Source organism: Leucoraja erinacea, chromosome 28 (assembly GCF_028641065.1).
Source record: "Leucoraja erinacea ecotype New England chromosome 28, Leri_hhj_1, whole genome shotgun sequence".
Lineage (NCBI taxonomy): Eukaryota > Metazoa > Chordata > Chondrichthyes > Rajiformes > Rajidae > Leucoraja > Leucoraja erinaceus.
In genome coordinates this window covers 1,269,447-1,284,237 of record NC_073404.1, presented here as the reverse complement: position 1 = coordinate 1,284,237, position 14,791 = coordinate 1,269,447, and the positions used below count along the sequence as shown (strand labels likewise).

At 45.0% G+C, this 14,791-nt stretch overlaps 1 protein-coding gene across 11 annotated transcripts in view; it reads left to right on the top strand.

Annotated features, from left to right (window-relative positions):
• The window catches only part of cux1b (cut-like homeobox 1b), a 445,030-nt gene that overhangs the window by 303,215 nt on the left and 127,024 nt on the right, over nucleotides 1-14,791 (top strand). For 6 of the 11 annotated variants that reach the window (XM_055657460.1, XM_055657466.1, XM_055657467.1 and 3 more), the window contains 4 exons: nucleotides 826-927; nucleotides 4,302-5,113; nucleotides 11,900-11,986; nucleotides 13,555-13,720. The exons of 1 other annotated variant lie outside the window; for it this stretch is intronic. In XM_055657460.1, the coding sequence (XP_055513435.1) occupies nucleotides 826-927; nucleotides 4,302-5,113; nucleotides 11,900-11,986; nucleotides 13,555-13,720 (1,167 nt within the window). The remainder of the gene's footprint in view (nucleotides 1-825; nucleotides 928-4,301; nucleotides 5,114-11,899; nucleotides 11,987-13,554; nucleotides 13,721-14,791) is intronic. 4 more of the 11 variants (XM_055657469.1, XM_055657465.1, XM_055657461.1 and 1 more) reach the window with 2 other exon arrangements.

The window sequence follows — 14,791 nt, the reverse complement described above, 5'->3', positions numbered from 1 at the left end:
GCATTATAAAGAAACTTCAAATAAATAAATTCTACCTAAGAAACTTTCTGTAGAGAAAGCATTGTGCTATTTGAGAGCTTCTCACTGCTTTGCTTGATTTATCCAAATGGAGAGCTTAGTTCCCACTTGTGAAGTTACTTTGCTCACCGTGTGAAGTGCTGCTTGCCCTTCAGTTACATGTTCTACAGTATGGAAAGAGCACATTAAATTTTCTTGACGTACATGCCAGTGGCGAAGATCAATCAAAGATTTGCTAAAGAGTCAATATTTAACTGACTGTTGCCGTGCAGGAAAACACTGAGTGCACAGTTCAAGGAAATAAGATTAAAAAATGGTATAGTTTTGTTTAGAGATGCAGCCTGAAAGCAGTCCCTTTAGCCCATCGACCCTGCGCCGACTAGTGATCTCAATTCACTAACACCATCCTACACACACTTGGAACAATTTATAATTTTACCAGGCCAATTAACCTACAAACCTGTATGTCTTTGTAGTGTGGGAGGAAACCGGAGCACCCAGAGAAAACCCACGCAGGTCACGGGGAGAAAGTACAAATTCCGTACAGACTGCACCTGTAGTCTGGATCGAACCTGTGTCTCTGGCGCTGTGAGGCAGCAACTCTACCGCTGCACCACACCACCGTGCTGCCCCGAATATATGAAGGAAAAGATAAATGAAGCAGGCAAAATCTGTTCTTAAAACACTAATTGTCATTGTGTGGAAGCATTGAAAGATTACAAACACCTGTTCCCGTCAGTGAGTTGTAAGTGAATGTCTGCTGACTATAATGTTCTCAGCATTAAATGGCATTTTGCATGTTTCCAGGCAACATCACTACACGGATCAGAACTCCTGAGACAGGCTCTGATGAGGCCATCAAATCGATTCTAGAACAAGCCAAGAGAGAACTACAGGTGCAAAAAAATGGTGAGTGCAGCCTGCAAGCAAAGGTGTGAAGGTACAGCTACACAACTCCCTTCAGATGTCTTGTATGTTGAAGCTTTGTTTTAGTTTATAGACAATAGGTGCAGGAGTAGGCCATTTGGCCCTTCGAGCCAGCACCGCCATTCAATGTGATCATGGCTGATCATCCACAATCAATACCCCGTTTCTGCCTTCTCCCCATATCCCTTGACTTTGCTATTTTTAAGAGCCCTATCTAGCTCTCTCTTGAAAGCATCCCGAGAACATGAGGCAGAGAATTCCACAGACTCACCACTCTCTGTGAGAAAAAGTGTTTCCTTGTCTCCATTCTAAATGGCTTACTCCTTATTCTTCAACTGTGGCCCCTGGTTCTGGACTCCCCCAACATCGGGAACATGTTTCCTGCCTCTAGCGTGTCCAAGCCCTTAACAATCTTATATGTTTCAATGAGATTCCCTCTCATCCTTCTAAACTCCAGACTGTACAAGCCCAGCTGCTCCATTCTCATATGACAGTCGCCATCCCGGGAATTAACCTTGTAAACCTACGCTGCACTCCCTCAATAGCAAGAATGTCCTTCCTCAAATTAGGGGACCAAAACTGCACACAATACTCCAGGTGTGGTCTCACTAGGGCTCTGTACAACTGCAGAAGGACCTCTTTGCTCCTATATTTGATTCCTCTTGTTATAAAGGACAACATGCCATTCGCTTTCTTCACTGCCTGCTGTACCTGCATGCTTACTTTCATAGACTGATGTACAAGGACCCCCAGATCCCGTTGTACTTCCCCTTTTCCCAACTTGACGCCATTTAGATAGTAATCTGCCTTCCTGTTTTTGCTACCAAAGTGGATAACCTCACATTTATCCGCATTAAACTTCATCTGCCATGCATCTGCCCACTCCCCCAACCTGTGCAAGTCACCCTGCATTCTCATAGCATCCTCCCCACAGTTCACACTGCCACCCAGCTTTGTGTCATCTGCAAATTTGCTAATGTTTAGTTTTAGAGCTACACTGTGGAAACAGGCCCTTCGGCCCACCAGGTCCATGTCAACGGGCGATCACTAGTTCTAACCTACACTCTAGGGACAATTTACAGACGCCAATTAACCTACAAACCTGCACGTCTTTGGAGTGTGGGAGGAAACGACAGCACTTAGAAGAAACCCACGGGGTCACAGTGAGAACATTCAAACCCTGTGCAGACATCAGCCGTAGTCAGAGTCAAACCCTGGTCTGTGGCACTGCAAGGCAGCAGCTTTACCGCTGCGCCACCGTGCCGACCTACTTTGTACTTTGTACTTAATGCAGAACATAAAACACATGATCCTGAAGCAGGATATAATGTTGAGCAACTTCCAAACTAACATCAACCTATGGACATCAAGGTACCAGCATCTTGCACAACATATACCTACGAGTAATATCTTTTACTCTGAATGGAAAATAAATGTTGAAAATAAGAACAGGAGTAGACTATTTGACCTTGGATGACTTCTCAGAGAACAGTACAGCACAGGAACAGGCCCTTCTGTCTACGATTTCCGTGCCAAACATAATGCCAAGTTAAACTGATCTCATCTGTCATATCCCTCTATTCCCTGCATTTCCATGTGCCTATCGAAAAGCCTCTTAAACACCACTATCGTAACTCCCTCCACCATAACCCCTGGCAGTGCGTTCCAGGCTCCCACCACTCTCTGTGTAAAAAAACTTGCCCTGCACATCTCCATTAAACTTTCCTCTAAACTTTAGATAGGCCACCAGCATAATCACGGACCAGTCTCACCTTGGACACGCTCTCTTCTCCACTCTCCCATCAGGCAAGAGGTAAAGAATTGTGAAAACGCACCCCTCCAAATTCACAACGGTTTCTTCCCAGCTGTTATCAGGCAACAACTGGTGGCCCTTTCATCAGATAGAGAGTAGTCCTGACCTCCCATCCACCTTATTGGGAGAGCTATCTTTAAAGTATCTTTAATTGGTGTTTTTCAGCATTTATCTTGCACTAATGTCGCACCCTTTATTCGTTATCTGTGCACTGCGAACGCTTTGATTATAATCATGTAAAGTCTTTTTTTGACTGGTTAGCATGCAAACAAAAGCTTTTCACTAAACCACGCTCGGTACACGTAACAATAATGAGCTAAACTAAAAACTCAGTAGCACCCTGTCCAGAACCTCAACTTGCAGAGTGCTTGAACATCTGCAGCCCTCCATGCAAAAGGAGTCCTAAAATTCATAATTGTTTTTGTGAATAAATCTCTTCATTCTCAGCCCCGTAACTCAGATTTTGTAAAAAAAGATTCTCCGTTTTAAAACAAAATACTACTATGAATTTATGATGTAGAAATCTGTCATTACTTACTTGATTACTTGATACTAATGATATGAGTGATGCTGCTTTCACACATTGTGCCTTCCTAATCTTTACCATCATGCTTTTTAGTCATTAGAAATTATAGAGATATTCATAGAGAACATAGAACAGTATAGCACAGGAACAGGTCCTTCAGCCGCCAATGTCTGTACCGAACAAGATGCCAGGTTAAACGTATCTCCTCTGGCTGCACATAATCCATATTCCTCCGTTCCCTGCATATACACGTGCCAGTCCAAAAGCCTCTTAAATGCCACTTTCTTTAAAAAAAAACGTGCCCGACATATCTCCTTTAAACTTTGCCCCTCTCACCTTAGTCTCTCTAGTCTTTAATATCATAGCTACCTAGTCATACAGCGTAGAAACAGGCCCTTCAGCCCATCTTGCCCACGCCAAGCAACATGCCCCATCTACACTGGTTCCACATGCTCGCGTTAGGCCAGATCCCTCAAAACCTGTCCTATCCATGTACCAGTCTAAATGTTTCTTAAACATTATGATAGTACCTGTCCCCTCTGGCAGCTCATTCCATACACCCACCGCCCATTGTGTAATAAAGTTACCACTCTGGTGCCTATTAAATCTTTCCCTCCTAATCTTAAATTTATGTCCCCGGTTCTCAATCCCCCTACTCTGGCCAAAAGATTCTTTGCATTTACCGATCTATTCCTCTCATGATTTAGTACACCTCTATAAGATCACCCCTCATCCTCCTGCGCTCCAAGGAATAAAGACCCAGCCTGCTCATCCTTTCCCTACAAGGCCCTCGAGTCTGGCAACATCCTCGTAAATCTTCTTTGTACCCCTTCCAGCTTGACTACATCTTTCCTATAACATGGTGCTCAGAACTTGGGCACCATGTTATAGATGGTGACCAGAACTATAATCTTGGACATAATGGCAAAGGTCTGAGGGCAGATTCACGGGATGCGTACAGTACTGACAGGAGTTTGTGAATGCTATGCCCACTGGTGTCCATTTTGTATGCTACAGTTGATTCAACTCAGCCACCTTGTACGTCGAGCAGTGGTGGCTCAGATGAAGCAATCTGGTCAATACTGGAACAGGCCAGGCGTGAGATGGAAGCTCAGAAGGCAGGCCTTGAGCCAACACCAAAGCCAGCACCTGTTGCTCATACTGACGTGACCCTCCATTCATCCAAAGTCGCATCTTCATCGTCAATCTTTTCCTCACTAACAGTCATGAAAAAGCCTTCCATCGTGGATTCCAGTACCATCGCAACACAGACTTCCCATGGGTTAAAAAAGGAAACAGTACATGACTCATGCGCCTCAGAACACCATGGAATCGCAGAGACACCACACAATATGCTTAAGCAAGTTAAGAATGAACTGGGTCGAGGTAGTACATGGAGGGACCAGTGGTGGAATACCGTCTGCCCAGACAGAAGAAACTCAACCTTTGCAGAAGATGGAAGAGCAGAAGAAAATAGCAGCGGCAGAGAAAGGTTTAATAATCCGGGCAGACATATTGATGGGAATCCATTACAAGGGGCAGCTTCCTCTGACCCTTGGAAAGATTGGCAAAATGCAGAATCTCCGTATTCTCAAGCATCTGATTTGGGCACAGTGGTCGCCAGCAGCAGTGTGACCCCACAGAGCAGTCCGCTGCCCTCGTCACCTCTTATTCCCATTTCAAAACCACACAAGCCTTCTGTGCCACCATTAACACCGGAGCAGTATGAGATCTACATGTACCAGGAGGTGGACACCGCTGAGTTGACACGGCAGGTGAAGGAGAAGTTGGCCAAGAATGGGATTTGCCAGAGAATCTTCGGAGAAAAGGTAAACTATTTTTTAAAAGAGTCTTGTTTTTAAAATTGTCATTCACCTACACTAACTTCCATAAACTGTCTCTAACATTATAATACCCAAGATACATTACAATATTGAACACCCAAGTCATAGAGAGGGATCTCAGGAGAGACAACCAAAGATTGGCCTCATTTTATGGGACATGATTAATGAAAAGAGAGAGGTGGAGAGAATAAGGTTTGAATTGCAGATCTATGGGCGAGTGTAGATGAAGATATTGCACCAAGCTGACACAGTGTAAACCAGGAATGTGTGGCAACTGCAGGAGCACTGAGTGGGGCTGATGGAGGCTGTGGATGGGACAAGACCTGGAGACTTGAATACACCAGTAAACACGGCAAATCTATCAGACCGGGCACCAATCTGCGTTGGCAAGCAGGAGTATGATAGGTATAGGGCATTGCTCTAGACCATTCGGCCCACCACTTCCACACTGAGCAGTGGGCACTCATTCATATTAACTTGCCCCGTAACCTTCTGTGCCTGGGTGATACAGGTGCTCATCCAAACACTTCCTCAACCCTGTCAGTGACTCTGCTTCCACCACTATCGGCCTGAGCTATAGAGAGGTTGAGCAGGCTAGAACTACTTATTTCTTGAAGCGTAGGAAGATGAAGGCTAATCTTCTCGGGGTGTATGTGATCGTGAGATGATTAGATAGGGTAAATTCATAGGCTTTTATCCAGAGTAGGGGAATTAAGAACCAGAGGACATAGGTTTAAGGTGAGGGATGAAAGATTTAATAGGAACCTGAGGGGCAACTGTTTTACACAAAGGGTGGCAGGTGTCTGGAACAGGCTGCCATAGAAGGTTGTTGAGACAATGTTTTATCACAATTTGTAAGTTTGGACAGATACATGGATAGCTAGGTTGAGAAGGATATGGATAAAACGTAGGCAGATGGGACTAGTGTACATGGGGCATGTTGGTCGGCATAGGCAGGTTGGGTCGCAGGGCCTCTTTTCACGCTGTATGACTCTCCCGCTCCAGCAGTATGTTCCAGGTCCTCACCACTCTCTGGGTGAAAAAGGTCCCCCTCAGAACTGAAACACCCAGGCAACATCCTGGTGAATCTCCTCTGGACCATCTCCAGCGCTGTAGTGTGGTGTGGTGACTAGAACTGCATGCAGGACGCAAAGTGCTGAATTAACTCAATGGGTCAGGCAGCATCGCTGAAGAAAAAGGATGGGTTGGAGCCCTTCTTCAGAGTCTGAAGAAGGGTTTGGACCCAAAACGTCACCCAATGTTTTATAACGTTGGAACATAACCTCCCTGCCTGTGAATGTCTTGACAAGAGAAGGTCGGTATTCTATATGCCTTCTTAATCACATTATCTACCTATGCTCCCACCTTAAAGGATCTTTGGACTTGCGCACTGAGTTCTTCCTTAGTCCCTAGGACCCTACCATTCATGGTGTGTGCCGAACCTCCTCAGTACACCCAGAATGCACCTTACATTTGTCTCGATTAAGCTTATTTGTCACACACATTTATATCACCCTACAGTCTAAGACGACCATCCATACATCAAGAATTCCCCCATGGTAGGCTGACCCAGAAGATTCAAATGCACAGGATTGACGGTGACTTGGTCGTATGGATTTAGAACTCGCTCATAGAGGGTTGTGGTGGAAGGGCGGCATTCTGGCTGGTGGTCTGTGACCAGTGGAGTTCCACAGGGATTTGTACTGGGGCCACTGTTGCAAATGGCATGAGATGGCTGGAGTTGAGGAAGGAAGGCTGTCTGAAGATACAGCGGGATATAGATATGATGTTTCCACTTGTGGGTGAGTCTACGACTAGAGGTCATAACCTCAGAATCAAAGGACGTTCTTTTAGGAAGATGAGGAGGAATTTCTTTAGTCCGAGGGTGGAATTCTGTGCTGTGGAGGCAAAGTCAGTTGATACATTTAAGGCAGAGATAGATAGATTCTTGATTAGTACGGGTGTCAGGGAGTCATAGATTAATACTGTGTGGAAACAGGCCCTTCGGCCCAACTTGCCCACACCGGCCAACAATGTCCCAGCTATCTTAGTCCCACTTGCCTGCGCTTGGTCCATATCCCTCCAAATTTATCCTATCCATGTACCTGTTCAACTGTTTCTTAAACGATGGGATAGTCCCAGCCTCAACTACCTCCTCTAGCAGCTTGTTCCATACACCCACCACCCTCTGTATGAAAAAGTTACCTGTCAAGAGAGTTTCATTGTCGTGTGTCCCAGATAGGACAATGGAATTCTTGCTTGCTGCAGCACAACACAATATGTAACATATAAAATCTACACTGCAGTTCGCTTTCCTATTAAATCTTTTCCCCTTCACCTTGAACCTATGTCCTCTGGTCCTCGATTCCCCAACTCTGGGTAAAAGACTCTGTGCATCTACCCGATCTATTCCTCTCATGATTTTGTACACCTCTATCAGAATCAGAATAGTACTTTAATTGCCAAGTATGTTTTGCAACAAAGAAGTTCATTTGCCAAATCAGTCATACAAATAAAAAGCAACAGATCACCCAAAACACATTTTAACATGAACATCCACCACAGTGACTACTCCACATTCCTCACTGTGATGGAAGGCGAAATAAAGTTCTCTTCCCTTTGCTATAAGATCTCCCCTCATCCTCCTACGTTCCATGGAATAGAGACCCAGCCTACAGATTTGAATTGGGATAGGTGTGGATGTTGGGGGAAGGTGCTTCATTGGCGCAAGGCAGATTACTTCTTCTCTTCTTGTGTATGGCGTGCACAGCCTAAAGTTGTAGGACAACTTGTTCTATTTAATCTTATTTGATTATGCACACCAGGTTGATTGCATTTGTCGAAACAGGGAAGGTTGCAATCTCCCACCCCAGGCTGATTACAATATCATTAGACAGGAGCTAAGGAGGGTAGATTGACATCAGTTGTTTTTAGCTAAATCCACAGAGGACATGAGAGATAGACACATAAAGCTGGAGTAACTCAGCGGGTCAGGCAGCATCTCTGGAGAAAAGGAATAGGTGAGGAAAACATGAGGGAGTTGGTTAAAGGCCAGCTGATCAAAGTACAGGGTCAACATGTTGCAGGAAAGAGGAGGGAGAAGGACAGCAAGGTGAGGGTGACCAAGGAGGTTGTAAACTTGGTCAGGAAGAAAAAGGATGCGTATGTCAGTCTTAAGAAGGTGGCATCGTGTCGGCAATTAGCCTTTAAATGTCATTGCTCAGTCGGATTGAGGAAAATCCTAAGGCTTTTTATGTTTGTTTAAAAAAAGGGGGGATGACCAGGGTGATGGTAAAGGTGGGAATCTATGCTTAGAGACTGACTCAGATGCAGGAGAGGAGCTAAACGAGTACTTTGCATCTGTATTCACCAGTAAGAAGGACTTGGAGGACAACGAGACCAGTGTACAGAATACAAATATGCTACGGTAGTTTCAGGTCGAGGTGGTGCTGAGGCTCTTGAAGAACATTAAAGTTCTGGTGTGATCTATCCCAGGTTACTGAAGGAGGCAAGAGAGGAGATTGCAGGGGGCCTTGCCGAGGTTTCTTCTCCAGCCACTGGTGAGGTCCCAGAGGACTGGAGAGTGGCCAATGCTGTTTAATAAAGGAAGTAGGGGAATCTAGGGAACTATAGGCAGGTGAGACTCACTTCAGTGACAGGGTAACTATTGGAGAGAATTCTTTGGGATAGGATTTACTCGCATTTGGAAGAGAATGGGCTAATTAGGCGTACCCAGCACAGCTTTGAATGTGGTAGATCATGTCTCACCAACATACGGAGGTGACAACGGAGATTCATGAAGGTGGGTGGTGGATTTTGTATACATGGATTAAGGCTTTTGGTATGGTCCCTCATCCAGATCGGGACGATTAAGATGTATGGGATTCACGATGACTTGGCCGTATGGATTCAGAACTGGCTAATTCGTAGGACAGAGAGTTGTGGTGGAAGGTAGATATTGTGACCAGTGGAGTTGTGCTGGGATCTGTGCTGGGATCTCTCTGTTTGTGATTATATATATAAATGACCTAGATTTAACTGTGTAGGAAGGAACTGCAGATGCTAGTTTACACCAAAGATAGACACAAAATTCTGAAGTAACTCAGCGGAACAGGCAGCATCTCTGAAGAGAAGTAATGGGTGACGTTTCGGGTCGAGACCCTTCCTCAGACTGGGATTCAAGAGAGAGGGAAACTAGAGAAATGGAAGGGTACAATGTAAGGTGTGAAAAGGAGGGATCAAAGCAGACAATGTTCAAGGAAATGTAGAATAGTTTATTGTTGGCTGAGGGGAAGGTGACAACGAGGCATGCAAGCAGTGAAATTAATCAGGAGGACAGTGAAACATGTCAACTAGAATGGGAGAAGGACGGAGAGAGAGGAAAGGTTACTTGAAGTTCGAGAAGTCAATGTTCATACCGCTGGGCCCAAGCAAAATATGGGCTGCCTATAACCCAGCGACATGAATATTGATTTCTCTAACTTCAACTAACACAGAGGGTGGTGGGGGCTTGGAACGCATTGCCATAGATGGCGGTGAAGGCAGATACAATAGTGGTGTTTAATAAGCTGTTAGATAGGCACATGGAAATACTGGGAATAGAAAGATATGGATCATATGCAGGCACATGGAATCCAGAACAAGAGGACCGGAATGGTGAGAGGGGAAAGATTTAATAGGAACCTGAGGGGCAACCATTTTATACAAACTGGGTAGTGGGTATATTGAATGAGCTGCCGGAGGAGGTAGTTGAGGTACATACTATCACAATGTTTAAATAACATTTAGACAGGTACATGGATAGGACAGGTTTAGAGGGATATGGGCCAAACGTAGTGTAGATTGGATATGTTTGTTGACTTGGGCCACACTGGATGAGATGAGATCCACATTCCTCCATTCCCTGCATATTCATGTGCTGATCCAAAAGTCTCTTAAAAATACCACTATCATATCCGCTTCCACCAACACTATCACCACCCAGCAGCATGTTCCAGGTACTCACCAGAATGACTTGCATACTTCTTAAATACAGTATAGGTTATAGAAAAACAAAGATTAGTCTTCAAGAAAGATTTGTCTTTTTTTCTTTGTGCAAACTCTTTTAGCCAATTCATTGATTCTGTTAATGATTTGAGTAAACGATGTTGATGACCAGTATAATTGGTCTTTCTATTGGTATATTCCTTTCTGATATTTCTGCACATTAAATAGAGATTGGGTCATAACCAGCGGCAAGATTTTATATGTGTAGGAAGGAACTGCAAGTGCTGGTTTAAATTGAAGATAGACACAAAAAGGTGGAGTATCTCAGCTGGTCAGGCAGCATCTCTGGAGAAAAGGGCAATAGACAATAGGTGCAGGAGTAGGCCATTCGGCCCTTCGAGCCAGCACCGCCATTCAATGTGATCATGGCTGATCATCCCCAATCAGTATCCCGTTCCTGCCTTCTCCCCATATCCCCTGACTCCGCTATTTTTAAGAGCCCTATCTAGCTCTCTCTTGAAAGCATCTACAGAACCTGCCTCCACCGGCCTCTGAGGCAGAGAATTCCACAGACTCACCACCCTCTGTGAGAAGAAGTGTTTCCTCGTCTCCGTTCTAAATGGCTTACTCCTTATTCTTAGAAGTGACCCCTGGCTCTGGACTCCCCCAACATCGGGAACATGTTTCCTGCCTCTAGCGTGTCCAAGCCCTTAACAATCTTATATGTTTCAATGACATTCTAAACTCCAGAGTGTACAAGCCCAGCTTCTCCATTCTCTCAGCATATGTCAGTCCCGCCATCCCGGGAATTAACCTTGTGAACCTACGCTGCACTCCCTCAATAGCAAGAATGTCCTTCTTCAAATTAGGGGACCAAAACTGCTCACAATACTCCAGGTGTGGTCTCACTGGGGCTCTGTACAACTGCAGAAAGACCTCTTTGCTCCTATATTCGATTCCTCTTGTTATAAAGACCAACATGCCATTCGCTTTCTTCACAGCCTGCTGTACCTGCATGCTTATTTTCATAGACTGATGTACAAGGACCCCCAGGTCCTGTTGTACTTCCCCTTTTCCCAACTTGACGCCATTTAGATTGTAATCTGCCTTCCTGTTTTTGCTACCAAAGTGGATAACCTCACATTTATCCGCATTAAACTTCATCTGCCATGCATCTGCCTGCTCACCCAACGGTGGAATAGGTGACATTTTGGGTCGAGGCCCTTCTTCAGACCAAGAGACGGGAAAGGGCTCCTTGCTCATTATCACCTAGCCCATCGCCAACAATGGACCATTGTGGACTCTAGATTTCCGTGATCATCGTTGTTTTTTACATACCTATATCTCTCTATATCACCTTTTATATCTCCCATTTTCCACTCCCCTGACTCACAGTCTGAAGAAGGGTCTTGACTTGAAAGATCACCTATTCCTTTTCTCCAGAGATGCTGCCTGTCCGGCTGAGTTACTCCAGCATTTTGTGTCAAGATCTGTCTCTGAAAATAAATTCTGTTCAGCAACTCAAGTAGTTGGATGTGTTTGCTTTAGTTTGCTGCTGACCATAACCCAGCTGTAATATTACTCTAAGAAGATGATAAATTTGAATTGAGTTTGTATTTTGCATGACCACAAAATGTGGTAGTGTGATAAACAAACTTCCTTCAGCCCACATCAGAGGGTGTGGTGTCCATTATACAATGGTTCTGGCTTCTCAAACAATATCATAGCACCAGTGTGATAACACTTAGAAAGGAACTATTTATCATTCTAATTGTCATCACTCAGGTGTTACGTCTGACTACACAACCTCTCAGCTCCTCACCGGCCACTTCCAATGACTGCAGTGGAGCATTCTGCACTGGAGCCACACCGGTAAGTCCCAAATTCATTCTTAACAACGTCCATTTTCTTGTTAACAGAGAATTGCCAGTCCAGAACCATTGTATAAAATGCATTTTGAATAGTGTGAAATTAAATCTGAATGATAGATTCCTTCTGTCTTTTGCTTTATGTGGTCATCTTATGATTTGTAATTGGTAGTTACTTATGTGATGATGTCCCATCACATCTGATGTGACCATATATACTTTAGCCCCGACAATTGGAAAATACCATTTTAGCTAGATTTTGAAGGTATGTCCTGTCATTTAACTTGTTTGTTGCACTTGCCATTAGGATTAAACATGAGGCACTGTGGGGGTAAAAGGTGCCTTCTTCCCAGACTGCTTCTTGTTCAGTTCAGGCCTCCCATTTATTGTGAAGAAGGTTTAGTTCAGTTCCATCTTTGGTAGGATCAATGATGATGTCCTTATTCGGGTCATTGGGGTGCCTTTGAAATTTCAGCATTTTCTTCCGACTGAATAGTTTCATTGGACGTTTCCATGGTCTTTAGTTTAGTTACTTTAGATATAGAGTGCAGAAACAGGCCCTTCGGCCCACCAAGTCCACGCCGACCAGCGATCACCCTGTACACTAACACTATCCTACACACTATTTTCTTGAAGCCAATTAACCTACAAACTCGTACATCTGGAATGTGTGAGGAAACCAGAGCACCCGGAGAAAACCCACGTGGTTACAGGGAGAACATACAAACTCCGTACAGACAGCACCCGTAGTCAGGATTGAACATGGGTCTCTGGTGCTGTAAGGCAGCAACTCTACCATTGCGCCACTGTGCTGCCCTCGAATTGCCCTGGTCAATTTGTGATTTGAGCTGCGATCTCAATGTGCTTTTGTGCTACATTGGATTGGGTGTGAGGGATTTGTAAAGATGTGATTATTCAAAGAGGCCAAAGTGGAAACTGCCTGCTGGAGTTTGGGGAAATGATGTTAGAGTTTGTCAGATTATACTGTTCACATACAAGATCAGACCATTCACACATCAAGCTCATACTGTTCACATGTCAAAGAGAGGCTGGCAATAATTGGGCTGAAGGCAACTGGCAGGTCTACTTTGGATAGCACGAGTCATTCACCTTGTTTTATTTTATTGTCCAGGTTGTTGAGTGTTGGGACTACTTTCTGCACAACAAAAATGGTGGCGTTTGAACACTTTTTTATCAACATATTAATGGGACACCACATGAACAGTAGAAAGAAGAAATAGTATAGAGAAGCTGAGGAAGAAAATTACATTTATGGAAGAAACAAAACTGTTCAAGATTGTGAAGGGATTACCAGATACTTAACAATGGCCTAAGTTATTGTTTCAATTCCTGTAGTTACAGCATCTGTATCACTGACATTGGGATGAGGAACCCACTAAAACAGCTTTATGCCCCTGAAATAACTGATATGCTTTGATGTGTCTCCGTGTTTATAAATGTAACACTGTGTAGATCAACTGTTCTGTCGCCAAATCAAAGGAAAAGTAAGAGAAAACCGAATAACTTACAAGGCACTTTGTTTTTCTCTGCTGCGGTCTGCCCTTTTACCAGGTTTTGGGTCTTTCGCAAGGGAGCGTGAGTGACATGCTGTCGAGGCCCAAGCCCTGGAGCAAACTGACTCAGAAAGGCCGTGAGCCCTTTATCCGTATGCAACTCTGGCTGAACGGTGAACTTGGACAGAGTGTCCTTCCGTCCCAGGCCCCACAGCCCGGACAGGGTGAGTAAGAAAGGATATTTATAAACCCAATGTAAAGTGTGACTTGTAGGAAGGATCTGCAGATGCTGGTTTAAACTGAAGATGGACACAAAAAGCTGGAGTAACTCAGCGGGACAGGCAGCATCTCTGGAGAGAAGGAATGGGTGACGTTTCGGGTTGAGACCCTTCTTCAGACTGAGAGGCACGGGAAAGGGAAATGAGGGATAAAGATGATGTTGTAGAGTGATAAAGAACAATGAATGAAAGATGTGCAAAAAAGTAACAATGATAAAGGAAACAGGCCATTGTTTGCTGTTTGTTGAGCCTCATAAAGTGACTTGACTGGCTTTTACAAATGTGTGTGAAAAATAGTCATCCGAGTTATCATTGAGCTTTCCCTTGAGCTTGCATGTTTTACTAGTATCTGTTCTCACCAGATGTCCTTTCCTTCCATCTCATGGAGATCAGTGTCAAAGTTTGCTTGGTCTTGGTTCCTATAAAGTGCATCAGACACCTTGGAGCATGTCGAGCACATGTCCGAGAAAACCAGAGCACCCCGAGGAGACGCCCTGGTCACAGGAGAGTGTGCAAATTTACGCACTGTAGGTCAGCTGTAGGACAGTAGAGCAGGTCACCGTAGCCGTGCGCCTGCAGCTCCCAGAGGGTCGCGGCCGATCTCCTGCGGCTCAATACAAGACCCGGCAGACTGAGGCCTGCAGGAGGAGCCGCCGAGCCAGCCCCTAATCGTCCCCCGAAGACCAGAGACCAGTAGGATGGAGGCGGTCGCGACGGGCGAGGAGAGGAGAGGGATCCAGGGACGGGCTTAGTGCACACTCAAGGTCGGCTGTGGGAGGCTCCCACCCCCACGAGGAACAATGGTGGACGGGCAAGGAGAGGGCCGTCAGTCCACTGGTCAACCCACACGTCCAAGGAAGGTGATGGTTGAAGGCCCTGCAGCAGCCTGGGGCTCGCCTGGAACGGGCACCGCTCATAATAACTAGACTGGACTTTGAAAATGGCGCCAAAACCTGGGGCCTCTTCCATGCGGGGTCAGTAGACTCTCTGTACACTTGATAATTGGGCGTGCGCTTG